The 27513-nt window shown below is 58.0% G+C and overlaps 1 protein-coding gene across 4 annotated transcripts; it reads left to right on the forward strand.

Annotated features, from left to right (window-relative positions):
* The first annotated feature begins 461 nt into the window (after positions 1-461).
* On the forward strand, positions 462-26421 carry SEMA6B (semaphorin 6B). Of its 4 annotated transcripts, XM_079770550.1 has the most exons (18): positions 462-896; positions 11028-11125; positions 13620-13769; positions 13904-14027; positions 15588-15648; positions 15811-15873; positions 16575-16676; positions 17093-17183; positions 17504-17623; positions 18266-18354; positions 18990-19207; positions 19989-20120; positions 20361-20510; positions 20934-21116; positions 21199-21345; positions 22300-22377; positions 22496-22554; positions 22991-26421. In XM_079770550.1, exons 2-18 carry the CDS (start codon positions 11074-11076, stop codon positions 23860-23862), a joined length of 2691 nt encoding a protein of 896 aa, XP_079626676.1. In that variant the 5' UTR covers positions 462-896; positions 11028-11073; the 3' UTR covers positions 23863-26421. The 4 variants fall into 4 exon arrangements, with proteins under 4 accessions (XP_079626676.1, XP_079626678.1, XP_079626677.1 ...); XM_079770552.1 differs by lacking the exon at positions 11028-11125 and having other exon boundaries at positions 462-800; XM_079770551.1 differs by lacking the exon at positions 11028-11125 and having other exon boundaries at positions 22991-26420.
* The last annotated feature ends 1092 nt before the right edge of the window (positions 26422-27513 follow it).

Consider the following 27513-nt stretch of genomic DNA (forward strand, 5'->3'; position numbering starts at 1 on the left):
ACCTCTTCCCGTGCCAGGCCCCACAGGACGCTGGGACAGAGGACAGCCTATGTACCGTGATCTCTGCAGCCAGCTGGCTCAGGTTCAAACCCCCACGTTCTTACTAGGTGACTTTGGACAAGACGCCTCCCTGCGCCTCAGTTGTCTCCCATGTCTGCTGAGTGTTACATTTAATGCTTGGAGATTGAATAAATAACCTCATGCGAAGGGGACCAAGTAGACCACGGGGGTTTCTGACACCGCCCCCATCATCCACGAGTGTGACTGGGAATGTCCTGAGGATGTGAGTCCGGCCAGAGTGGACCAGAGCAGGAAGTCCGGAGGTAGGAGGGTACGCCGTTAGATGCCCCACCCGGACAAAAGCAGGAAGCCTTCTCTTGGATCTCTCTCCCCAGCCCCCACCCTCGCCACCCCCCCCCCCATCCCGTCCCCAGTGCCTCCGGCCGCCCACCCAGCTCTGCCGCCCTCCGTTCCGCACCCCTGCCAATCCGGGCCGCGTTTTGCGTGGCTCCGGCCCGGTTTTGGGGGGGAGAGGTGGCCGACTTGAGGGGGGGGGGGGGCGGAGGTGGCTAGCCGCGAGTTGCTGCGGCCGCCGCGGCGGGCGAAAAAAAATGCGGCCGCGGCGCGCCCCCGGTCCGGCCGCCCCGCAGCGCCCTCGCCGGAGCGGACGCCAGCGCACGGGGAGCCGGGGCTGAGCCCCCTCCCCCAGCGCAGCGCCGCGGCCCGGGGGCGGGGGAGCGCGCGCCCCCAGCCCCCCTCCCCACCCGGGATGCCCGGCTGAGCCAGCCAGGCCCGGACAGGTGCGCGCACCGACCCCCCCTCCCCGCCCCCCGTCCGCCCGCGCCCTCCCGCCCTCGCGCTCCCTCCCGCGCACTCGCGGCGGCCGCGGCTCCGAGGTAAGCGCCCCGGGCGTCTGCGAGAGGGGGCTGGGGAGACGCTGCCCTGGGGGTGTCTGTCGGCGCGCGGCTGGGGGGTTGAATTGTTGGCTGGGGCGGCCGGGTCAGGCGCTATCATTGGGGGGGGGGGGGGCGTCCTGAGGACCCCGCCATTGGGAGGGGGATGGATTTGGAGCCGGGAGGATCTGTCAGCAAAGCCGCTGGGGAGGGGGCTCGATTTTAGAGGGGCCGCTGTATGGGGGGTTATAATGGGGTACAATTGCAGCGCCTTGAAGAGGCTGGATTTGGGCCTGGGGTGCTGAATGAGGCTCCGTAATGGGGGTGTCCAATGGCACCGCAGCTGCGGGGGGGACTGGATGTTGACTGGGGGCCTGTATGTGGAGCTATAATAGGGGTTCTGTCGGCACCGCAGCGGGTATTTTGTCCGGGGAGGGGCGCTTAAGAGACAATAATGGGGGGCTCACGGCTGCGCCGCTAGGGAGCTGGATTTGGGCCCAGGTTGGGGGGGTTCAGGGCGGACAGGGGTCCTGCTGGCCAGCGATGAGGACTGGTGTTGGGTGTTGGGGGGCGGGGCCCTGAGGGCTAAGTCAGGGCCACCCAGGGCTGGGTGGTGGGTCCCAGCGCGGTGAGGCCCCTCCATCCCACTTCAGCGTCAGCCACCGCACCTTGGACGCCCCTGAGCCCTCTCCAGCCTCCCGCCCGGCTCAGATCTAGTCCGGGGGCCCCAGCCACAAGGGAGGGGCCGCGGTGGGCCCAGAGAGCCTGTCTGGATACCCCTCGCTGCAGTGGAGACCCAGGGGGGCTCAGGGGACCCCCAAGAGCTGACAAAGGGACAAAGAAAGCGTCTCTCTCTGAGAGTGCCAGGCAGGGTGGGGGGCACTGAGTGTGACCCCACACACACACTCGTGCAGGCGCTAATTGGTCCCCAGAAGGGGGTCACTTGCCCTCTGTCCTACTCTCTACCTCCAGGTTCTCTCCAGTTGGGGGCACCTCCCTAGAGGGGTGCCATAAGGGAACCCCTGCCCCTGCCCAGAACGTGTAGATATTGGAGCTTGGAGTATTTGCTGGAGTCCTGGGCCGGGGGCAGTTCAACGCTCAGCCCGTTAGCCCTCTGGCTGAGCTCGTTGGCATCTTACCCCAGAGGTTGTCATCTTTGACCCCAGATCTGAGGGGAACTGGGGCTTGGGGTTTAGGGATCTGGATTTGGATTTAAGGAGGAAGGAAGGGGGACCAATGACTGGGGCTACAGAAGGGACCCCCACCTCATTTGCAAAATTGCATTTCTTTATATTTCTTTGGGCTCCCTCAGCTTCTCAAGGGGTCCAAAACCAAAGTTCGGTATCCTGGGACACCCCTACCCCATAGGCTCCGGCCCGCATTCCCTTTTCTAGTAGACACGATTTCTTTCAAGGATAAACATTTCAGATGTGTCTGGGCAGATGAGAGAGTACAGCATGTGGGGGTCGTGGGTGGGGTAGGACTCACCTGAGGGAGGCCCCAAGCTCTACAGGAAAGTGGCGGAGGGCCGGCGGGGCCCCATAGGGAACCCCTTGGATACCGGGCAGATGGCAGCCTGCAGAAGCCTCATTGAACGATGGAGTGTCCACCCTGTACGGGCTCACTCCCAAGAGCAGATTGGGAAACTGAGGCGCAGAGAGGGTGAAGAGGGCAGCAGGCCTCTCCGCTCCTGGGACTGCTAGATGGGGTCCGGGGAAAGGTGCCCCCACAGAAAAACCCAAATGCTCTCCCAAAGGCTGCCAGGGGACCCCCTCCTCTGTCCATCCCGGGCTGTGCAGAAATCAGACCTGGAGCTTCCCACGCCCTACCCCTCTCCAAAAAAAAAAAAAAAAAACCAGCATAGAGGAAAAGGCAGGAGTGAGCGGCGTGGCCTCAGGCAGGTCTTCAGCCCTCTCTGGGCTTCCATCTCCCCAGGAGATGCTCTTTGGGTTTAAGGAGCTCAGGGGAGGGAAATGAGGTGGAGACAGGCCACATAAGAATGCCCTGGGTTTGTAACCTCGCCATTGTCCTTCCACTTCCCACCTGCCTTCTGCCAGAGCTGAGCACCCAGGGTCCTCAGGGTCCTGTCTGTCACCTTCCCTGCTTTGCTGGGAGACGCTGTCTTTGAGCCAGCGGAGGTACTGAGTCCCTCTGGGCTCCGGCTTTCACCTCTGTCCTCTGGGTGAGGGAGGTGCTGGAGATTTGCGCTGTAGAAGAGTTTGGCATCTGCAGCGGCCGCCCAGGGCTTGTGACAGGAGTTGCTGGGGTTACCTGGGGCTGGACCTGCAAGATAGAAATCAAACTGTCCTTGGAAAGGTGACCCTGACGTCAGCCGGCGGGACAGGGGAGCTGGGTCCCCAGGGGCTGAAGGACGTGCCGGTTGCTGCCCGTCTCCTGGGATGGAGGGTGTCCCTAGCTGAACCTGGGGTGGGGCCCTGTCCTCTGTGTCTGGCCCTTTGCCAGGTGATGCTGGGGGCCCAGAGAGGACTCAGCCAGGGTTATGACAGGTGGAAGCAGGGAAGGCTGCCTGGAGGAGAGGATGCTGACATTGGGCTTGAAGGATGTTGCCAGGAGAAGCGGGAGACAGGGATTCCAGGTGGAAGGAGCAGCGAGGATAGCCGCTGCATGTGAGTTGTTGGGGGTCCTGAGTGGCTGGGCTATTTTAAGGGTGAGAGACCATGGATAATGAAGCCTGAGAGTTAGCAGGGGCTGTAAATGCCAAGCTGAGGCGTGGGCTTTATCCCAAGGGGAACAGGGAGCCATAGAAGGTTTTAGAGCAGTAGCGTGAATGGGCAATAGTTCAGACTTGGAGCAACAGTGAGGAAGAGTAGTTACCAGGAGACAGGCTCCTGGAAACCAAGTTAGCGGCTTGGCGCAGTGGTGGACCACCATCCTGGGAGGTAGGCAAGTGGGGTTGTACAGCCATCTTTCCAGAATCCGGGAAAATAATTCTGGTATTGGTTAGGTCCTCGTGACCCTCCAGATTTCTTCTCAATTTCCAGGTACTGTGGATTTTCTGAACTGGAAGGTTTAAGATGCCATGATTCTGAAATCCAGAGTCATTTAAAGGGCTGCAGATTCTCAGACTAATTCCTCTAAGACAGGGGTTCTCAACCTTCCTAAGGCCGCGACCCTTTAATACAGTTCCTCATGTTGTGGTGACCCCCAACCATAAAATTATTTTCGTTGCTACTTCATAACTGTAATTTTGCTACTGTTAATGAATCGGGAAACACAGATATTTACATTACGATTCATAACAGTAGCAAAATTACAGTTATGAAGTAGCAACGAAAATAATTTTATGGTTGGGGGTCACCACAACATGAGGAACTGTATTAAAGGGTCGCGGCATTAGGAAGGTTGAGAACCACGGCTCTAAGACTTAACAGTGATTGGGGTTGACTCTGGGTGGAGCCTCACTTAGCAGAAATAGAAAAACTGAGGCTCCAGGGAGCCCCCCCCAACAGACACAGGCGAGAGCCAGGGCCTAAGAGGTCTGGACCTGAGCCACAGAATTATCTTTTATTTCCATGGTCGTTCATCACCTGTCCTTCGGGGATGTCCAGATAAAGTGGTAGGCATTAAAACACTAGGAGGAGACTTGGGAGGCCGGGACCCCCACCGTTGAGCAGGGATACGGGCCCCTCACTAGCCACCCTCGATGACCCTTCACTATCTGGTCCCAGGGTCCAAAGGTGGCTACTCCAGGGCCTGCAGGGAGGGAGACCCTGTGTAGTGAGGACTACATTCCCCAGGATGCACCTTGGCCCAGCCTAAGCCAGCATTCCAAGGGCAGACCTAGGAGAGAACTTCCCAAATGTAGGAGTCCAGTAAGAGTTGTGGGCTCTTAGGGGAGCCCTCATCCAAGGCAGATGGGGAGATCAGTTACTCAACAAAGGCTGCCAGTGGCCTCCATGTACTGTGTCCCACGCTGTGTGACACGGGGGTCCCAGAGGAGGAGGCTTTCGCTCTGTTTGGCTCTCAATGGGGTAAGGAAACAGACGCAGGCATTGGCCCTCTGCCTCATGGGGTCAGGGCCTGGGCACGGTGCGCACATGGGTCTGGTGAAAGTGGGTTCTGCCCAGCGGATCAGAGAAGATGCACTTCGGAGGGGCATTGCGTCTAGGACCATGATGAATGTATAGGAGTTCACCAGGGGAGACCACATGTTCTCTGATAGTTTCAGAAGAGCAGTCTTCCCTTCCTGGAGTAAGAGTCTTCGGGCAGTTGAAATAGCCGCTTTGAATGATTGCGCTTAGAGATTGCCACAGCAGTCAGATCAGACTTACCTGAGTTTATTCACTCACTCATGCCCCCTCCTCTGAGCCTCAGCTTCCCCATCAGTAAAACACAGGTGCTAGTCTCTCTCTCTCTTAGGGTTCAACATTGTAACAAGAGGATGCAGGCAAAATGCCAGGCATTGTCCTGGTTGTTTTTTTCTTACTCCAGTAAAAGGAATTACTTTGAAAAACAGAAAGTGTGGCCTCTGGCCCTGATTGCAGTGGGGGCCATGGGTCTGTGCTCTCATTTGATAAGATGACAAATATTTAATGAGCACCTACTATGCACCGGGTGCTAGGAACCCAGCAATGACCGAGGCTGACTGGGCCCTGCCCTTGTCCTGCTCACAGCTGGGTGGGGATATGGACACTAACTAGAGAGAGAAAGTAAATCAAGCATAAGGAGTGGTCTAAAGACAATAGTATTGGATGTTGTGGCTGAGAAGGGCAGAGCTGATGGAGTAGGGAGGGTGTCTGAGAAGGTGGCCTTTGAGCTGAGACTTGGAAAATAAGGAGTCGGTCATTCAGAGACCTAGAGGAATAGCATTCCAGGAAGAGGGCACAGCCTATTCAAAGGCCCTGGGGCAGGAATGTGCCTGACATATTGGAGGAACTGGAAGGAGGTCCATGTGGCTAGAGCAGAGTGAGTGAAGGGGAGAGAGGGAGGGGACGAGGGTGGGGCTGGGGGGAGGTTATACAGAGCCTTGTGAGGGAGGTGGAGCCCTGAGGGCTGTGGGCAGAGAAGGGTGGGACCTGACTCTGGTAAGCACAGGTGACTCTGGCTGCTGCACGGAGGACTACTGTGGGCAGCAAGGGCCAGCGCTGTGGGTGGGAGTGGAGGACTGTACTGGTCCAGACGAGTGATGATGGGGCTCGCCAGGTTGAGGCAGGAGAGGGGGAAAGAAGTGGGTGGATGGAGTAGATTTTGGACTTGCTGATGGATGGATGTGGGGAGGGACTGAGGACCTCTTTCTCGGGGGGCAGGTAAGGCTATGATTAAAAGTGTGGTGTCTGGACCAGATGACCTGGGTTTAAATTCCAGCTTGGCAATTTCCTAGCTGTGCAACCTTGGGCACATCACTTACCCACACCGGGCACATCACTTACCCACACCAGGCCTCAATTGCCCACATGTAAAATGATGAGAAGAACCCCTCCCACCTACCCCACCAGTATTTTTTTTTTTTTTTCAGAGAGGAAGGGAAAGAGAGACAGGAACATCAGTGATGAGAGAGAATCATTGATGAACTGTCTCCTGCATGCCCCCTACTGGGGATCGTGCCTGCAACCCAGGCATGTGCCCTGACTGGGAATCATACTGTGACCTCCAGGTTCATAGGTCGACGCTTAACTGACTGGGCACCCACCAGTATTTTCTGTAAAGCCCCATAGCACAGGGCTTGGAACCCAGTAGATTTTAAGTGTTTGCTGTTCCTTCCCTTCGAATGCCTAATCCCCAGGCTCTGGGGAGAGAAGTGAGGCACCGATTGGGTGGCACATTCCCCGAGGTCACCCAGCAAAACCTGGGCCCCTCGCCGTTTTCCTCCATGGATGCACATTTCTCGTGACCCATCCCCCGGAGCCCATCTCCCTCTGCCAGTGACTCTGCCATTCCTGAGCTGTGACTCACTAGGACTGTGGTCTGCTCTGACCCCAGGACCTTCCCTGGGGACCTATTTCCCGCTTTTGTCTTCAAGTTCATTGGCCAGGTCTTCCGTTCCCAGCAGCACTTGGCGTAGCCCTGCCTGCGCCCAGCCCAGCGTCTCTGAGTGGTGTATCCCCCTGCCTTTCTGGCCCCGTCCCACTTGGGGATCCCTGTGTCCTCCCAGGCAGGGCCTCTGAGAGGGGCAGCGACTGGAGGAATTCTGGGTGGGGGCTCAGCCTGGGGTAAAGGAGGGCTCCCCGAAGCCCGTGAATGGGGCTGGGGTCCCCATCTTCTGCTCTCAGATGGAGGACACCCAGGGCGGGGACCAGATCTCTTTATCCTCCCTAAAATGGGGCCCTGAGAGCCAAACCTTACTTCCCTCCGTCTCCCAAAACTGGGCCCCAAGAGCAGGGCCTGACTCTGTATTTTCTCCAAATTGGGGCTGAGGGCAGGGCCTGCCCAGGACACCCCCACTTGGGAATCTGTGGGTGCCCAGCCCACCAGCCCCAGCCCCGACTCCCTAGGAGCCCCCAGCCCCCTTGGGCATATGTTTCTGGGCTCCCTAAGGACTCACTGGGTATAAATGACACTTTAATTTCCTCGAAATGGTTTCAGCATCACCGAGAAAGCAGCCCCCTTTCCCCCATTCCTAATTACAAGTTGCTGCTTCCGATTTGCCTCCTGGTGGCCCAATTTCCAAGCTGATTAAATTAATTACTCGGGAGCAACCCCTCCCCATCTGGGCCAGGAGTGCCAGGGACCTGCCCGTGTCCCCCATTCCAGGTCCTGCCTCTGCCACCTGGTCTCCTCTCTGGTTCCCTGAGTGGCCTGGGGACAGGACAGCCTCTCCCTGGGTCTCCAGACCGTGCAGCCTCGTAGACAGATGGCACATTGTGGGTGCTCAATAAATGTCGGCAAGAGGCAGCATCACCACGTGCCTGGGTTCAAATGCTGGCCGTGTCCTTCTGTGCTGTGCAGCCTGGGCCAAGTGACTTCACCTCTCTGAGTCTCAGTTTTCCCCTCTGTAAAACGGGCAGTGGTGCTGGTTTCTGCCTCATCTAGGTGTGGACAGGAAACGAGTTCATGCATGTGAAGTTCTTGGCCCGGTACCTGGTGCACACATAGTAGGGGCGTCATAAAGTCTTAGTTTAAATCCCTGCTCTGCTGGGCTTCTGTGGGATAGATATGCTCAGGTACTCTGAGTACTGTCCTCTTCAAAAGAGACACTCAGCATTAGTTGAGTGCTGACTGCATGCCCAGCTCTGTGTCAAGCTCTTGAGACATAGTCCTGGTCATGGCTCAACCCCTGGAATGTTGGCACACAGTCGGTGCTCAGAAAATAAATATATCCTTGTAGCTCTTTTATAAGTAGGGACTGTTTATGGGACATTCATTCAGCCAGTGCTTGTTGAGGACCTACTGTGTGCCAGACCCCCTGCTGTCATGAAGCTGCCATTTTCATCCCTGATTCACAGAGGAGGAAGCAAGCCCAGAGAGGGGGAGGATGTAACTCAAGGCTGCACAGCAGTCAATACAGTTTATTAAGCACCTACTATGCGCACCTCATTTACTTTTCATGATAAGCAGCTGGTGATGGTTATCATGAAGGAGAAACAGGGAGGAGGGTGGAGAATGGAGGAGGATTCACTCTCCGCCTCCCAGGCTGGGGAGAGATGAGTTAACTGGCATTGAGAGAGAATTGGGGGTCAAGAGGGTCTCTCCACAGCCGCTTCACCATGCCCAAAGCCCCAGGAACACCCTCTAGCTGCTCAGCCAAGTTCCTAGACAGCTCCAGAGCCCAGCGAGGCTGCGACAGGGGCGACTGAGGCAGCTGGAGGAGGCAGCTGTAAGCAGAGCTGGTAACCAGACCTGGACGGTGCAGGGGCCTGGCTGCCAGGCCAGGTTACTCGATCTCCTCAGGGACGCCGGGCCTCGGAGCTGGAATCCTGGGATGGCTGGGCTGACAGGAGCTCCTTCTATGGAACTGGAAATGGGCATCTCGCCCCAGTCTTTGCCATGGCAGATGGAGAAATGGGCTCTGAGGCTGACCCAGGGTCACTGAGTTCCTGCCATGACACGGAGGCCCAGAGAGGGCTAGCTGCTGGCCCAAGGTCATCCAGCAAGGTCACTGCACATAGAGTGAGCACGTGGACCAGGCCCTGTGCTTGTGCCGTATATTACAGAAGGGAAATCGTCTTGTCTGGAAAAGGGGGAGAATCCCAGGCGTCCTCCCCCGACCCGCCGGGACCTTTTTCTATTCCTTCGATGGTCCCAGTTACTGTGCCCCCGTCCCCGCGCTCAGCCTTTCATCCAGAGCTGGGCTGCCGTTGAATCACCTCTGCAACGTGGCCACTCGGAGATGAAAAACTGCAAAGTTCGTGCATGGTTTTCTGTTGTACGTTGCTCGTCTACACTATGTCCTTTCTACCCCAGAGCAACATTTAAGGTTTGGGCTTATATTCACCCACAGTTTATAGATAAGGAAACTGAGACCCAGAGCGGGGAAGTGACTATCGGAGCTCTCGAGGCTGGTAAGAGGCAGAGCCGGGATTTGAACCTAGACCGTGCGCGTCGGAGACTGGGCTGCTAACCTGAGGCTCCTTGGCTGGCACTGTTGCCTGTCCAGCCTCATTCTGGGCCTCAGTGTCCCCAACCTGCCAGCGAGAGTGGGAAGGGCAGGGCAGGAGGGTGGGTAGATGGCCTGTCAGTAGTGACTTGGGGTCCCTGGAAACTGACAGCCAGGAAGTCATCAACAGGGGGGTGCAGACAGAAGCTTCCTGGGTGTTATGCGTGTACCCTCGGACACACAGGCATGTGCACACACATGTGTGGACCGCCCACCAGTGCTGGGGCACATACTTGTTCTGTGGTTGCATCCATAGATTCGTGTGAACACACAGATGCCGTAACATGCGGTGGACGTCGGGGCCCATGGGTATGCGTGGGGGGACCCACCCACCTGCGGACACCATGCATGTGGAGGTGATGAGCTAAGGTGAATCAGGCAAGAGGTCCCATCTGGGTTCCATTCCTTGTGCTGACACTTAGTTCATCAACATACAACAAGCCAGTACTGAGCACAGTGGTGTGCCAGACACCATGGGGACATGTCACTGGCCAAGATACACCCAGGCCTGTCCTCACGGGGCTCACGTTCCAGGGAAGGCTCTGGGTGAGCGATGATGTGGGTGATTCTTTCATTTGGGGGGATCTGTGCAGAAGCCGATTTTCTGAGTGATTGTGCACACAGGCCTCTGGAGATCTTGCTAAAATGCAGGCTCTGGTTGGGTGGGTCTGGGGTGGGGCACGGGACTCTGCATTCTAATAGCTCTCGGATGAGGCTGAGGCTGCGGGTTGGAGGACCATATCTGGAGAAGCAAAGAGTCTAAAGGACGCTTTGAGAGTCTGACACCATGTGGGGGCGGGGTTGGGACCTGGGGAGGGGTCCAGGGTGATGGGGGTGGGGAGACTCTAAGGAGACAGCATTTTAGCAGAGACCAGAAATAAAGAGGCAGCCTTGTGGGTATCTGAAAGAAGAGGCTTTCAGGTGTGGGGAACATCCTGTGCAAAGGCCCTGGGGCAGGACGGAGCTTGGCATGATGGAGGAACAGCGAGGCCCGTGTGGCTGAAGCAGAGTGTGCAAGGGGGCGAGAGGGAGGAGGTGAGGGCAGGGAGGGGCAGATGAAGGCATCTGCCTTGTGGGCCCCTGGGAGGACTTTGGCTTTTACCGGGAGGAAGCTGAGTCCTGGAGGCAGAGCTGGCACAGCCCGGACATAGGTGCTCACACAGGCCCTCTGGTGGCTGCTGGGGGAAATGGCCTGAGGGGAGCAAGGACGGGACCCAGGGAGCCAGGGTGGAGGGAGGGTACTGAACTGGTCCACATGGGAGATGATGGGGGCTGACCAGGGAGCGGACTGGGAAGGGGTGAGCATTCTGGATAAATTAGAAGGCAGAGCCCACGGGACTTGCTGGCATTGGATGGGAGGGTGAGAGAACAGGGCTGGGGGCAGCGCAGGCTTTGGAGGGAGCTCGAGAGCGATTCCTGAGCCCTCAGCTGAAACAGGTGGAACCCGGGAAGCACCGGGTGGGGTGGGGGAGCAACAGCTGTCAGTCAGTAGTTCCATTTGATCTATACATTCAGCTCCTTCCCGTGGAAATCCTGACAGGGTTTATGTTTTATCTGTTGTTTGTTTTGGAACTTACCAGCTGATCCTAAAATTTATACTGAAGCTGTGGGTTTCAAGAGTAGCCCATGCCCGGCCGATGTGGCTCAGTGGGACGTGCCTTGTCCTGTGCACCAAGAGGTCAGTGGTTCGACTCCTGGTCAGGGCACGTGCCCGGGTTTCAGGCTTCATCCCCAGTAGGGCACATGCAGTAGGCAGCCCATTGATGTTTCTCTCTCATCAGTGTTTCTATCTCTCTATCCCTCTTCCTTCTCTCTCTAGACATTAAAAAAATTATTTATTTTTTTTTAAAAAAAGGGTAACCCAGCCGAAACCGGTTTGGCTCAGTGGATAGAGCCTCAGCCTGTGGACTGGAGGGTCCCAGGTTCGATTCCGGTCAAGGGCATGTACCTTGGTTGCGGGCACATCCCCTATGGGGAGTGTGCAGGAGGCAGCTGATCGATGTTTCTCTCTCATTGATGTTTCTAACTCTCTATCCCTCTCTCTTCCTCTCTGTAAAAATCAATAATTTTTTTTTTAAAAGGGTAACCCAGCCCTAACCGGTTTGGCTCAGTGGATAGAGCCTCGGCCTGTGGACTGAAGGGTCCCAGGTTCGATTCTGGTCAAGGGCATGTACCTTGGTTGCGGGCACATCCCCAGTAGCGGGTGTGCAGGAGGCAGCTGATCGATGTTTCTCTCTCATCGATGTTTCTAACTCTCTATCCCTCTCTCTTCCTCTCTGTAAAAATCAATAAAATATATTTTTTTTTTAAAAAAAAGGGTAACCCAGACCCCCTGGCAGAAAGAAGTGGGAGAAATGTTCCAGAAGGAAATTCCAGCCTATGACAAACGTATAGTCACTAAGGCGGTGTCATACCTTACACTTGACAGTGGGAGAAGATGAAGTGGGGCGGCCTTGAGGAACGTCCATCCCTGCCTCGGTTTCCTCGTCTGAGATGGGCAGTCCGATGGGATGGCCTGCCCGCGGGGTCGAGCCGAGAGGCCCAGCACCGAGCATAGCCGCCCTGGGCGGGAGCTGCCGCTTGGTCAGTTTACAAACTGATGCCCAGGACAAGGCACCGCTCCCCTCCCCTGTGGGCACGAATGCATGCCCCCTCTGCAGGCACGCACACGTATGGGTGCCCCGCATGGCATGGGGTGCACATGCTGGCCACACACTTCCATGCCTGGTGGCAGCCCCCGGTGACCAGGTGCTGGGGCAGGTGGTGGGGCGGCTTCCCGGCAGGCGGGCGCCAGGCGGCTGCTAGCTGAGGCGCCTCGAGTTTCATGGAGAGAAGCAGATGGTCTTAGGGGGCCTGGGGGAGGTGCTAAGGCCTCCGGTAACCCCAGGTGGGGGGGGGGGTAAGCTGAGGCCGGGTGCAGTGGGCTGGCCCTGAAGTAGCCCAGACTCCCCTAAAGGAGCCTGTGGGGTTTCCTCCTGTATTATCATCAGAGTAATGTGAAAAGACACAAAGCAGCAGCCTCACGCTCATTAGGATGGCTCCTGTCAGAAAGCAGACAATGCGAAGTGGAGGCAAGGATGTGGAGAAACTGGAACACGGTGCCCCGCTGGTGGGAAGGGAAAGCGGTGGAGCCGCTGTGGAAAACAGTATGGCCTTTTCTAAAAAGGAAACAAACATAGAATTGCCGTCTGATCCAGCAATGTCACCTCTCGGTGCGTACCCAAAAGCACGGGGAGCAGAGTCGCCAAGAGCGATTCGCACGCCACCGTTCACAGCAGCGCTATTCGCAGGAGCCCAGAGGCGGAAGCAGCCCAAGTGTCCATCCACAGAGGATGGCTGCCCCGCGTGTTCCGTCCACACACGTCCGTTCTGACACGTGCTGCGGCACGGATGAGCCCCGGGGACACTGTGTTCGGTGAACTCGGCCGGACACAGGACAGAGACTGTGTGATTCCACTCCTAGGAGGGCCCTAGAGGACTCAGATCCCCAGAGACAGAGAGTGGGTGGTGGGTGCCAGAGGCCGGGGGAGGGGGAGTTAGTGCTTAACGGGAACAGAGTTTCGGTTTGGGGATGTGAGAAGGTTCTGGAGACGGATGGTGGGGATGGCTGTCCAACACTGTGAATGGACTCCATGTCACTGCACAGGACACTTAACAATGGCTCAGATGGTCCTGGCCCATGTCGCTCAGTGGCACAGCATCAGCCCGGGCACCAAAGAGTCACGGGTTCCATTCCTGGTCAAGGGCACGGACCTGGGTTGCAGGTTCCTTCCTCCGCCCTTGGGCACCTGTGGGAGGCAACCAATCGATATGTCTCTCTCACATCTATGTTTCTCTCTCTCTCCCCCTTCCCCCTCCTTCCCCACCACTCCCTCTAAAAGTCAATGGAAAAAGTATCCTAGGGTGAGGATTAACAAATGTAAAAAATGTTTTTTTAAAAAAAGGGCCCAGAGCAGACAGAGAGATCAGGGTTACTCTGGCTGGTGTTGTAGGGGAAAGGGGTGGGATAGGCAAGAGTGGGGCTAGCAGTGAAGTTGTTGTTTTAAATCGCAGTGTTATCCCCACGGGGAATTTTTGGGGGATAATTGAAGGTCCCGGCCGCTGCGGCTCATAAGCGCCATCTGGTGGCGGATACAGGCCACGCCGCTCACCGCCCCACCTCTCACCCGCAGGTGTCACCTCCTGTCGCCCCGACCTCGCCATGCGGACCCCGCGAGTGCCCCCTCCCCGCCTGGCCCTACTGCTCCTGTTGCTGCTACTGGGGGGCGCCCACGGACTCTTCCCTGAGGAGCCGCCGCCGCTCAGCGTGGCCCCCCGGGACTGTGAGTGGGGGTTCTGGGGGAGGGGGGTCCGGAAGGAGGGTCTTGCTCCCGAACTGAGCCCGCTGCCCCCCTCCCTCAGGGACTCACTAGGCCAGGCTCACCCCAGCCCTAAACCACACTCCTCTCTTCCCCAGACCTGAGCCACTACCCTGTGTTCGTGGGCAGCGGGCCAGGCCGCCTGACCCCCACCGAGGGTACCGAGGACCTCAACATCCAGCGGGTCCTGCGGGTCAACAGGACACTGTTCATTGGGGACAGGTATGGGGTGTGTCCGGGAGAACGCAGGGTGTGGGGGGACAGGTACGGGGTGTGTCCGGGAGAACGCAGGGTGTGGGGGCCTTTGGGGGAGTTTTCATGATGGGGGTTATTGTTTGGCTGGGGTGTGACTGTGTGTCCCTGGGCTGGCACTTTTAGGGGTGCTGGGCTCTGGATGTGGCTGGAGCCTGGCGCCTGCTATGGTGTTAGCAGATGGGGACAACTGTTTGGTCAGAATTCACCCGGTGCCTACAGGGGGTGCTGAGGAGGTGACCTTTGGTTTGAAACCTAAATGATGAGGAGTCAGCCATTAGGAAATCTGGGGGAGAGGGGAACACCTAGGCAGAGGGCAGAGGGCAGAGGGCAGAGGCCGGACTGTGCCTGGCGTGTTAGAACAGAAAGGAAGTCCGCAGGCCTGGAGCACAGTGAGAGGCGAGAGAGGAGGAGGAGAGGGCAGGGAGGAGACCGAGGCAGATGGTTTAGGGCCTCCTGGCTTGAGGGGAAGACGGGTCTTTACCTGGAGGCAGGTGGGAGCCGGGGAGGGCTGTAGATAAAGGGAGGGAACCTGACTTAGGTGCTCACCGTCGCCCTCTGGTGGCTTCTTTGGGGAGGCAAGTTGGAGTGGCCATGCAGGGGTGAGAAGTAGGTGAATTCTCAATAAACATTAAAGGCAGCGGAGACTGAAGTGTTGGATGTGGGAGGGAGGAGAAGAGGGGAGTTGAGGGTGACTTCCAGCTTGTGGTCTGCACCCTCAGAAGGACAGAGCTGGACCGAGGAAGGCCAGAGGTGGGAGACAGAGGAAAGCGGGGTACCAGTTTGGGGGAACAGTCAGGCTCAGAATGGCCACATTGAATGTGAAATGCCTGTGAGCCCTCCGCGAGGCGACGCTGAGGAGCAGCTGGCCCCCGAATCTGGAGCTCGGAGGAGGCCCGAGCTGGAGACGGGACTGGGGGCTTGGTCATGAGGGTGTAGCCAGTATTAGGGTGGACGAGGCCACCCAGGAGGGCCGGGGAGGGAGGAGGCCAGAGCGAGTCTGAAAGGTAGGAGGGAAGCCTGGTGAGTTTGGGGGGCGGGGGCCCTTGTGAGAATGAGTTCCCAGGAGGAGGGGGACCTGCAGGGTCAGACACTGTGGAGACGGGGAGGAGGACAGAGAAGTGACTGCTGGACTTCATACCAGTTGGCCAATGACCTTAGCCAGGGCAGGTTTCCATGACATGAGGGGGGGTGAGCCTGGGCTAGACTGAGAGGTGCTGAGCGGGCACCTGATTAAAGGCATCGGACCGTTCATCATGGCAGGGTGACCCCCAGGACAGCGGGCGTGAGCCCGAGGTGGCACGCTAAGACATGTGGCTGGGCTAGAACTAGTGAGTCTCTGAAGGGCGTGAGGAGACGTGCTGGGGTACACGCAAGCATGCGAGGGCATGTCCAGTGTTGGAGTCGCTCATGGCAGAGGTGTGTCCATGCCCGTGCACGTTACCTGTTGGCCACCACGTTGGCCACCAGGCGGATGGAATGCGGGGAGGGTGGAGGCCCCCAATCTCACTGACTGCATCCCTCCCTCAGGGACAACCTGTACCGGGTAGAGCTGGAGCCCCCCACCTCCACGGAGCTTCGGTACCAGAGGGTGAGGAGGGGGCGCAGGTGGGAGGAGGAGGGGACAGCCCGTGGGGCTCCCCCCGGAGGGAGCTGACATTACAATGGGGAGCAAGATGGGTTCGGGTCTGCCCGGCAGGGGTTCTAGGGCTGTTGGGACCCTTTACCCCTCACCAGCTCCCTGTGCCCCCAGAAGCTGACCTGGCGCTCCAACCCCAGCGACATCAATGTGTGTCGGATGAAGGGCAAGCAGGAGGTGAGTGGGCCTCGGTCACGCCTCCAATCAGCCATGACCACGCTCAAGCCACGCCCCAGTTCAGCCTGGCCACACCCAAGGCAAAATCCTCCTCCCCCTTCATCCCAGGCCTGGACCCCGGTGTTGTCATGGTTACGCCCTGAGCCTGGCCACGACCCCCAAATGGTCCCAGTCATGGCCACGTCCTTAGGCTAGGGTCTTGCCATCGCTCCATCCCTTCAGTGGCCGCTGATAGAAAGTAGGTATGGCCACCCTAACCGGTTTGGCTCAGTGGGTGGAGCGTTGGCCTGTGGACCGAAGGGTCCCGGGTTCGATTCCGGTCAGGGGCATGTGCCTTGGTTGTGGGCACATCCCCAGTGGGGGGTGTGCAGGAGGCAGCTGATCGATGTTTCTCATCGATGTTTCTGACTCTCTGCCCCTCTCCCTTTCTCTCTGTAAAAAAATCAATAAAATATATTAAAAAAAAAAAAAAAAGCAAAAGAAAAGAAAGGTATGGCCATGCCCCCATCTACGCCTATTTTAGCTGTGACCACGCCCCTGATGTGGTCCTGAGACCTAGACACGCCCACACACTTGCCCCTCCCTGTACGTCTTCACCTCAGTCCTGGCTCCTCCTCTGCCCTAGCCACCCCCCATTAAGGCCCACAGCACTGCCATGCCCCCGGACATGACCGCACTTCTCTATTCCCTCCCCACCCCAGGGCGAGTGTCGAAACTTTGTAAAGGTGTTGCTACTTCGGGACGAGTCCACCCTTTTTGTGTGCGGTTCCAACGCCTTCAACCCCCTGTGCGCCAACTACAGTGTGAGTCTCTGCCCTCCGAAGTCCCGGTGGCCCCAGGCCCAACTCCCAGACCTTTGCTCACCCGCCCTCCACTCGCGTGCCCTTTCCCCGCCCACAGAGCCTCCTACAGAAAGCCTTACTGGGTCTGTCCTCCCCGCCTCCGCACCCAGGGCTCCAGACGAGGCTTCCCAGGGAGGCCCGTTTAAGGTCAGGGAAGCCCTAGGTATTTGACCTATGACCCAGTAATAGGATTAACTAGAGCCGACTCTTAGACCCACTTAGAGATCAACAAACTGAGCCCCGGAGAGGTTAAGTGACTGGTCAAGTCACACAGCATCCGAGGCAGAGACAGGATTCCCCTTGGAGGGAGGTATGGGGAAGCCATGGGGCTGCCGGGCCTGGCCGAGCTCTGTCACTCAGGCCCTGTCCCCCTGCAGATAGACACGCTGCAGCCCCTCGGGGACAACATCAGTGGCATGGCCCGCTGCCCATACGACCCCAAACACGCCAACGTCGCCCTCTTCTCTGGTGAGTGTCCCCCCAACTCTGACCATCGGATAAGGCCCCAGCCCCCAGCAAGGCATGGCATTGTCCACTCTTGGAGTTGGGGTCATTTAGATGGTGGCTGGGAGCCTGTCCAGCTGTGAAACAGGCAGAACCTCAGCCTGGAGTCAGGGCTCAGTGGGAGTTGGGGTTCAGCGGGGTTGGGGCTCAGCCTGGGCTCAGACAGGCTCACTTAGGCTCCGTGAGGTAGACTGAGAGTCTTGGAAGATCAAGTATTGACCCACACCACCTCTGGCCTCTACGATCCAATCCCTCACCTGCTCTCCCCCATCACTCCCATCCAGAAGGAATGCTCTTCACAGCCACCGTTACCGACTTCCTAGCCATTGATGCTGTCATCTACCGCAGTCTCGGAGACAGACCCACTCTGCGCACCGTGAAACACGATTCCAAGTGGTTTAAAGGTGGGATGGACATTCATCGAATCCCACCACCCCACCAGAATAAGAGTCCCAGAGGAGACAGGGAGGGGACTCCCATCTCATCTTTGGAACCTCCTGGCCTCTTTAAAAGGCAACGCTAGAGAAAAGACTGGCCCTGGCGTTGGTTAAAGCATTGTCCCAATGTGCCAAGGTTGCAGGTCCGATCCTGGGTCAGGGCAATGAATGCATAAATAAGTGGAACAGCAAATCAGTACCTCTCTTTTCCCCCACCTCCTCTCTCTCTAAAATCAATGTTTAAGGGGCTATAGGAAAGATTGAAGTTGGACCTGAAGTAGAACTTGATGGGAATGGGTGGCTTGGAAGCCCAAAATGGAACCACAAGAGGGAGATACAGGAGCTCAGGTCTTCAACACCTGAGGGAGGAAGGTGCAAGAAAATAGTAGATGTTGCTGTTTGTGGAAGGTAGACACTGCGATTTTAGGGTTCTGACACTTACCTCTTCCCTCAAAACCCCAAAACTTTGAGCCTGTTTTCTTTTGCCTGGGTAATCAACCTATGTCCCCCCTTCACCATAAAAGCAGCCACCCAGGCTGATGTGTGCCCAGCTCCAGAAGCTCCCTTTCTCAGGTCAGGGGCTGGGTTCTGACCCCTCCTCTCCTGTAGAGCCCTACTTTGTGCATGCGGTGGAGTGGGGCAGCCACATCTACTTCTTCTTCCGGGAGATCGCAATGGAGTTTAACTACCTGGAGAAGGTAAAGCCCTGTTTCCCCTCCCAGAGAGGCCCGGGGGGGGGGGGTGCGGGGGGTGCGGGGCATGGAGTTGAGAGGCATCCATTCATCCACACATGTGGTCTTTCATCATCCATCATTATCTCCTTCAAATCATTCATTTACCCATCCTTCCATCCATCCATCCATCCATCCATCCACCCATCCATCCATCCATTCCTCCATCCCTCTACCTACCCATCCACTGCAGCAGCCAGACAGTAGATGTAAAGACTGCCATTTCCCACTAGTGTGACTTTGGGTCGGTCACTTCCCTTTCCCTGTGCCTCAGTTTCTCCACCATACAATGGGGACATCAATAGGCCCTCCTTCATAGAGCTTTGGGAGGAAAGTTAGAGATGATGAGGATAAAGTGCCAGGTCCATAGTGAACGGTCTGTATGTGTACATGATGAGTGTTATGATTGCCATGTTGCTAGGATCCTATGGTCATCCCCGTATTTCCTCTGGGGAATCTGACACCCAGAGAGGTACAGTGACCAGCCAGGACCCCCCAGTGAGCCAGGGCCAGGCTCCTCCGGCCCAGCCTGGGTGGTGGGTGGTGGGCAGTGTGGCCTTCGGAACTCAGGGCTCAGGCCCCCCTGTCCACTGTCCCGCCAGGTGGTGGTGTCCCGCGTGGCCCGCGTGTGCAAGAATGACGTAGGGGGCTCCCCTCGCGTGCTGGAGAAGCAGTGGACGTCCTTCCTGAAGGCGCGGCTCAACTGCTCCGTGCCCGGGGACTCCCACTTCTACTTTAATGTGATGCAGGCCGTCACGGGTGTGGTCAGCCTGGGGGGCCGGCCCATAGTCCTTGCCATTTTCTCCACCCCCAGCAACAGGTCAGTGAACGTTGACGGAGTGGACTCGGGGCCCCGGGTGGACATGAGCGGGGAGGTCCCACATTCACTCATTGCCTGTTGTCCTAGGCTGGGCAAGATTGGACCCCCCCACGAGGCCTTGACCCCAGACCACAGTAGAGCAAAGCCACCCTGACCCTCCAAGATCCTTTGGTCAGAACTGGGCAGATGGGGGGCATCAACACCCACTGCCTTTGAAGGAGGGGGTCAGAGAGAGCTACCTGGAGCGGGGACATTGGAACTAGGCGTCAGTGGGTGTGAGATGGAGGCAAAGGGAAGAGCACTCCGAGTTGGAGGAACAGCATGTGCAAAGCTGTGAGGATACAATGAACGTGGTGTGTTTGAACAATAGAGAGGCGCCCACGTGGCTGGAATAGAGGGAGCCAAGGGGAGAGTGACAGCATGAGGGCAGGGAGTGACGGGCTGCAGAGAGGAGCCTGGGTTTTATCCTGGAGCACGAGGGAGCCATGGGAGAGCGAGGAGCAGAAGAAGGAATGGTTGTAAGGGGGCAGGAGTGGGGTCTGGGAGACGAGCATTCAGGCTCACGACAGGGGAGGCCAGGACACGGGTGGTTGCAGAGGAGCTGAAATACGACCCCGTCGGAGCACTGTTCCGGCGGCAGTGACTGGATGGGGCGGGTGGGTGACACTCTGGCTCAGGGGACTGGACATCGGACAGCTCCGGGGGACAGGGACTCCTCCACACACTTGCCCGAGGCAGTGCCTCCTACCAGGCTCACTGCTCCCCTTCATCTGCTTCCCAGCATCCCCGGCTCTGCCGTCTGCGCCTTTGACATGACACAGGTGGCTGCTGTGTTCGAAGGCCGCTTTCGAGAGCAGAAGTCTCCTGAGTCCATCTGGACGCCTGTGCCGGAGGATCAGGTGCCTCGGCCCCGGTGAGCGCCCCTCCATCCGAGACAGGTGCCGGGTGGTCCCGTCCCCACGACCGAAGGCTGGGGACTCCCAGGCAGTTATTGGGCTGTTGCCGAGTTCAGCTGCACCCATTGCCCAGATGAGGGAATCAAGCCTTGGGGCAGGGCCTTGGGTCCCATGGAGAATCAGAGCCCCTACATGGGGACCCCCCCGCCCCCGCCAACTGCCCTGACCACCCCCTCCCCCCTCCCCCGCCCCCGCAGGCCTGGGTGCTGTGCAGCGCCCGGCATGCAGTACAACACCTCCAGCGCCTTCCCTGACGAGATCCTCAACTTTGTCAAGACCCACCCCCTGATGGACGAGGCGGTGCCCTCACTGGGCCAAGCGCCCTGGATAGTGCGGACTCTGACCCGGTCAGTCCCACGTGTGGCTGGGGTCCGAGTGGGGCGGAGGGTGAAGATGAAAGCCCAGGACAGGGTGGTGGGTGGGGAAGGAGGGCGGGGCTGACTGTGGATGGGAGCGGGGAGGGGTGGAGAGCAGTGTTGCTGGAGACAGCATACAGCTCTGAGGACTGGCCGGAGACACAGAGAGACACAGAGGGACAGAGACACAGAGGGAGAGAGACACACAGAGAGGGACACAGTGAGGGACAGAGAGACTCAGGGAGAGAGAGACAGGCCCACGTGGGAGCCCAGGGTGGGGTCTGTTTTGGGGTCTGTTTTGTAACCACACCAGTGCCCACCTTGCCTAGCGTGGGCGGTGTCTCTGTGTCTGCCCAGTGGGGGTGGGACGGAAGGGGCTGTGGTGCCAGACTGACCCTCCCGCCCTGGCCACAGGCACCAGCTGACTCGAGTGGCTGTGGACGTGGGCGCCGGCCCCTGGGGCAACCAGACTGTCGTCTTCCTGGGCTCCGAGGCGGGCACCATCCTCAAGTTCCTGGTCTGGCCCAACGCCAGTGCCTTGGGCACCTCTGGGCCCAGTGTCTTCCTCGAGGAGTTCGAGACCTACCGGCCAGACAGGTGGGGTCTGGCAGAGGCCAGGGGGTAGAGCCGGTGGAGACGGGGCAGAGCCCCGGAGTCTGACTGACCTGCTCACCCCCAGGTGTGGCCGGCCAGGCGGCGGTGAGACGGGGCAACGGCTGCTGAGCCTGGAGTTGGACGCGGCCTCGGGAGGCCTGCTGGCGGCCTTCCCCCACTGTGTGGTCCGTGTGCCCGTGGCCCGCTGCCAGCAGTACTCAGGGTGCATGAAGTGAGTGCCCGGGCCACTGCTGGGGGGCGTGTGGGGGGCTGAGGGGAGATGAACATGGGAAGAGGGCAAGAGCGGAGTCTGAGTTAAGGGCCCAGCAGCAGCCTGACTTGTTGAAAGATGAGTGGGGCAGAGGGCACAGCCCGTGCAAAGGCCCTGGGTTGGGACCATGACTGGGGTTTCAGAGGCACAGTGAGGAGGCCCATGTGGCTGGAGAGGAGTCGGTGAGGGAGGAGGTGAGGGCAGGGAGAGGATGGGGGCAGGTCATGCAGGGCCTTGTGGGCCTTGGGTGTTTACCCTAAGGGAGGTAGGGGCCCTGGAGGCCTGTGGGCAGAGGAGGAGTGGGACCTGAGTGACATTTTTAAAAATATATATTTTATTGATTTTTTTACATAGAGGAAGGGAGAGGGATAGAGTTAGAAACATCGACCAGCTGCCTCCTGCACACCCCCTACTGGGTATGTGCCCGCAACCAAGGTACATGCCCTTGACAGGAATCGAACCTGGGACCCCTGAGTCCGCAGTCCGACGCTCTATCCACTGAGCCAAACTGGTTACGGCCTGAGTGACATTTTTAAGAGCAACAGGAGCAGAAGCTGGGGACCAGGGAGGTGGCTGTTTTCCCACCTCTAAAATGGGTGGAAAACCAGATGCAAAGTACTGCCCCCCCCCCAGCTCCGTGTGAGCCCCCCACACTGAGAAACCCCGCCCACGCCGTCCTGGCTGTAGTGATGGCTTTGCACAGAGCCGGACACACCCTCGGGGGCAAGCCCGCTGGGCTCCGACCCCGGCTCTGCTGCTCGGGCAAAAGTGAACTTCCCCGAGCCCGTTTTCTTATCTGTGAACTGGAGCATGAACAGCCCCCGCCGCAGAGACTGGCCAGGACTCCCGGGCTGCGAGTCGGTGGCCCTGTGCAAGAGGCTGTGCTTGATGGCCTGCCCGTCCCGTCTGCCCTAGGAACTGCATTGGCAGTCAGGACCCCTACTGCGGGTGGGCCCCTGATGGTTCCTGTATCTTCCTCAGCCCTGGCACCAGGTACGGGGGAGAGGGAGGGGGGAGGGGGTGTAACCCGCCTGGTGATCAGGGCCCCCCTCCTCCCCTCGGGCTCCGTGAGAGGGTCTTCTGCTGACTGTTTCTGCCTTGCCCCCATCAGGGCCACCTTTGAGCAGGACGTGTCCGGGGCTAGCACCTCAGGCTTAGGGGACTGCACAGGTAAGTGGGGGGACGGGAGACCTGGGGACCCTCCCCTGGGGTCCTCACGCCCTTTGCAGCCCGTGTCCAGGTGGGGGGCACGGACTAGCTTTGGAAGGTCAGGGGGTCCCACCCCCGGGTAGGGAGGGAGGTGAGGGACAGAGATGTCAGGGGACAGACAGGTGGGTGAGCTGAGGGGACAGACAGACGCACGGACAGGCTCTGAACGGGACGGAGAGAGGATGAGAGGCGGACAGACGGATGCCGAGAAACAAATGGACCGACAGGCTTTCAGGTGACAGATACCACAGGGCAAACAGACGAACAGACTCTGAGAGGACAGACAGACCCCAGAGAAACAGGCTCCGAGAGGCAGACAGGCTTCGGAAGGGACAGAGAGACGGCACAGGGAAGACAGACAGCCGGGCGGAGCCCCTCTCACGCCCCTCTCGCCCAGGGCTCCTGCGGGCCAGCCTCGCGGAGGAGCGCGCCGGGCTGGTGTCGGTGAACCTGCTGGTGACCTCGTCGGTGGCGGCCTTCGTGGTGGGCGCCGTGGTGTCGGGCTTCAGCGTGGGCTGGTTCGTGGGCCTCCGCGAGCGGCGCGAGCTGGCCCGCCGCAAGGACAAGGAGGCCATCCTGGCCCACGGCGGCGGCGAGGCCGTGCTGAGCGTGAGCCGGCTGGGCGAGCGCCGCGCGGGGGGCCCCGGGGGCCGGGGCGGGGGCGGCGGTGGCGCCGGGGGGCCCCCGGAGGCCCTGCTGGCCCCCTTGATGCAGAACGGCTGGGCCAAGGCCACGCTGCTGCAGGGCGGCCCCCACGACCTGGACTCGGGGCTGCTGCCCACGCCCGAGCAGACGCCGCTGCCGCAGAAGCGCCTGCCCGCCCCGCACCCGCACGCCCTGGGCCCCCGCGCCTGGGAGCACGGCCACCCGCTGCTCCCCGCCTCCGCCTCCTCCTCCTCCTCGCTGCTGCTGCTCGCCCCCGCCAGGGCCCCCGAGCAGCCCGCGGGCCGCGCCTCCCACGGGGACTTCCCGCTCACGCCCCACGCCAGCCCGGACCGCCGGCGGGTGGTGTCGGCACCCACGGGCCCCTTGGACCCCAACACGGCCTCCGACAGCCTCCCGCGGCCCTGGAGCCCGCCACCCACGGGCAGCCTCCGGCGGCCGGGCCCCCACGGCCCCGCGGCCGCCACGCTGCGCCGCACGCACACGTTCAACAGCGGCGAGGGCCGGGGTGACCGTCCCCGCGGCCGACACGCCCGGCCCAGCACGGACTTGGCCCACCTGCTCTCCTATGGGGGCACAGACAGGACTGCGCCCCCCGTGCCCTAGGCTGGGGCCCCGGACGCCTCAGCTGTGCCAGCCACGGGGAACAGGAGCGAGAGATCCGGCCCAACTCCGAGTGGGGTGCTCCAGACCCCCCCTCCAGGGCGCAGGGGGAGGGGCGTCCGCCACACGGAAGCACAAAGGCCTGGCCCCCCACCCTGACGGGGCCGCGGGACGTGAGGCGGTTTGGGGGGGCGGGAGGATGTGCTATAGATTTGAGGTTGACCTTCTGTGCGTGGGTTTGGGTTTGTTTCCAATTTGCGGTTGTTGTTTTTTTTGCAGTTTTCTACCCAATTGCACAACTCCGTTCTTGGGGTGGCGGCCCAGGGCTTGGAGGGGGCGGGATGAGGAGGGGGCCACAGCTGCAGACCCAAGTGCCCCCCCTCCAGGCCCCTCCTTGACCTAGGCTCCTGGCGTGTGTGAGTGTGTGTGTGTGTGTGTGCATGCCATGTTCGTGTGCAAGGGGCCGGGAAGGGGAGGGAGGTGTGCGTGTGAATGCCCACGAGGGCTGCTGCCGGCGTGTGCGTGGCGATGGGCACTCATGCAGGGTGTGTGTCTGTGTGTGAGTCGGCGGCCCGAGAGGCCTGGGCGTTTGGCTGAGCCAACACAGGGGCTTCCAGAAGGCCAGGGGGGCCTCCAACTGCCGGTCAGGAATTTGAGGGGAGACAGAGAAGGGGTTTTAGGGAGAGAGGCCAAGAGGGCCTGCCCACTAGTCACACTGGCAGCGGCCATGTAAAAGTCTGGGTGGGGGCGGGCAGCAAAGGTGGGTGGGCCCCCCTGTAAATACGGCCCCAGGGTGGTCAGAGGGTCCCACACCACCAGTCCCCTTGTGACCTCCCCTCCGCCCTCCAGCTGACCATGCATGCCAGCTGAGTGGCCAGCTGAGACTTGGACCCTCTCTGGAATTTGCCTCCCCAACCCCCTCCCGATCAATAAAACTGTTTACAACCACCGGCCCCCAAGGCTCTGGGTCTGCTCTGTCTCCCAGGGGTGGGGCCTGGGCAGTGGCAGGGCCCTGAACAGTTGGGAGCACCCACAAGACTCACGGCTGGGTCACAGCAGCCAACAGAACTCTGGGGCGCTGAGCGTAGGAATGCAGAGAGTTGGGGGGAGTCCCTGTCTTCATATGGTTGGGGCCAGTTTCTGACTGGTCTTTCAGCAAATATTTATTGTGCACCTACTATGTGCCAGGCACTATGCGGGGACAAAGACCCCTATTCGCAGAAGCTCACAGCCTAGTGGGGAGACTGACCACTTACAAGCAAATTAGGGCTTGATTTGCAGTAATAATATGTGTAATATAATAAAAGCCAGATAATATGCTCGGTAGGGGGGACCGTGTGTGTGGAGAAGGAGGAGGATCAAGGAGGGCCTGCCAGGGGTAACATCTGAGCTGAGACAGGGGAGATGGGACAGCCTTGGAGAGATGTGCAGACAGAACCTTCCAGGCAGAGGGAACAGCCAGTGCTAAGGCCATGCGGTGGGAATTCACTTGGAGGACGGGTGGGGCAGCAGGTGAGGGAAGATCAGGTGGCGATGAAGAGGGAGAAGAGGACAGGGCCCAGATTGGCAGGGCCTTGCAGGTGAGGAGTACAATTTTTTTTTAACTGTGGTGAAATATGCATAAATACACATAAATTCAAATGTGCCATTTGAGCCTTTTTAAAGTGTTCACTTCAGGGGCATGAAGTCCATTCACATTGTTGGGCAACCATCCCCACCATCCATCTCCAGCACTTTCTCATCTTCCCAGACTAAAACCCCATCCTCATTAAACACTAACTCCTCATCCCACCCCCACTCGCCCAGCCTCGTGGATTTTAAGTTGGACAGGAAGCCAGCAGAGAGTTTTAAGCAGGGGACATGGATCTGCTTTCATTCTAAGAGATCTAAGAGATCGCTTTCGTGTTATGTCATTACAGTTCACAGCCCTTCCTTCCAGCCCATGTCAATTAAGCACCTACTATGTGAACAAGACAGACCTGGTTTCTTCTTGTCATGGGGGGGACACTGATAATAAAGAAACACAAATACTCTGATGGCATCTAACAGCTCCTCCTGAACCTGTGTGTGTCTGTTTTTTTCAGCTTGAGATATAATTGACATATAACATTGTGTAAGTTTCAGGTACACAACCTGATGATTTGATGAACGGATATATTGTAGGATGATCCCCACAATGAGATGAACTCGTCCATTACCTCACACAGTTACCTTTTAGTGTATGATCAGAACATTTAAGATCTACTCTCTTAGCAACTGCCAAGTATACAATACAGTATCATCAATAATAGTCACCGTGCTGTACATTAGACCCCCAGAACTTACTCATGACTGCAGGTTTGTACCCTGAGACCAACATCTCTCCTCCCCATTACCCTCCACCCCCAGCCCCTGACGAGAACCATCCTACCACCAGTTCCTATGAGTTCATTTTTACATTCCACATATACATGAGATCACACAGTATTTGCCTTACTCCATCTGACTTATTTCACTTAGCATAATGCCCTGAAGATTCATCTATGTTGTTGCAAATGGCAGGATTTGTGTCTTATTTCATGGCTGAATTGTGTGTGTGTGTGTGTGTGTGTGTGTGTGTGTGTGTGTGTGAATAATGCTGCAGTAAACATGGGGAAGCAGATATCTAAAGAATAGTGATTTCATTTACTTTGAATAAATACCCAGAAGTGGAATTGCTGAATTTTTTAAATTTTCTGAGGAACCTCCATATTGTTCTCTGTAGCACCAATTTACATCCCCACCAACAGTAGCACGGGGTTCCCTTTTCTCCACATCCTCACCAACACTTGTTACTTCTTGTCTTATTGATAATAGCCATTCCAACAGGTGTGAAGTGATATCTCACAGTGGTTTTGATGTGCATTTCCCTGATGATCATTGATGTTGAGCATCTTTTCATATATCTGTTGGCCATTTGTATGTCTTCTTTGGAAAAATGTCTATTCAGGTCCTTTGCCCGTTTTGGTGTGTGCCTGTTTTGTGTGGCTGTCTCTGCAGGCCTGCCATTCTGTCCTGTGTGTCCTGCTCTGTCCGTGTGTCTGTTAGGTTCTGTCTATGTATTTTTGTTTTATCTCTGTCAGTATCTATGTCTGTGGATTCATGTGTATCTATCTTTCATTCTTTATCTGTGCCTGTCACTGTCAACCTGTGTGTTCTGTGTCTAAGACAGAACTCAGTCATCATCACAGCTGAGTAGGGATAAACCCTTCAGAGATGGGGCAGGGAGAAAAGGCCATAGCCAGGCATAACAAATAAGATAACAAAGAACACCTGAATTTTTACAACTCAACCAGAATGAAAGCACTTAATAGCAAAACCCATGAGATGCAGCCAAAGCCATTCTCAGAGGGAAATGTATAGCCTCCTAATGCATTCATTAGTAAACAAACAACCCAAAACAAATGGTGCATCAGCTTAGGATGAAGAAAGAGCAATACCTGAAATCTATATAACTTTATTAACCAATGTCACCCCAATAAATACAATTTTTAAAGAAATAGCAGATGGGACCTTTGGAGAGTGAATTCATCTTCACAGATGGGGAAACAAAGGCCAAGAAAAGTTAAGCCACGTGCCCACAGTCACAAAGCGTAGCAGTCGTAGCACAGCTGGGATTCAGAAATAGGTTTAGTC

Source organism: Cnephaeus nilssonii (genome assembly GCF_951640355.1).
Source record: "Cnephaeus nilssonii genome assembly, chromosome: 5".
Lineage (NCBI taxonomy): Eukaryota > Metazoa > Chordata > Mammalia > Chiroptera > Vespertilionidae > Cnephaeus > Cnephaeus nilssonii.

Coding starts and splice junctions, on each gene's coding strand:
- SEMA6B (XM_079770550.1), top strand. CDS start 11,074: ATGCCCGGCCGATGTGGCTCAGTGGGACGTGCCTTGTCCTGTGCACCA. Junction 21,117..21,198: donor GAGACCTACCGGCCAGACAG/GTGGGGTCTGGC, acceptor GCTCACCCCCAG/GTGTGGCCGGCCAGGCGGCG. Junction 22,555..22,990: donor AGGCTTAGGGGACTGCACAG/GTAAGTGGGGGG, acceptor CCTCTCGCCCAG/GGCTCCTGCGGGCCAGCCTC.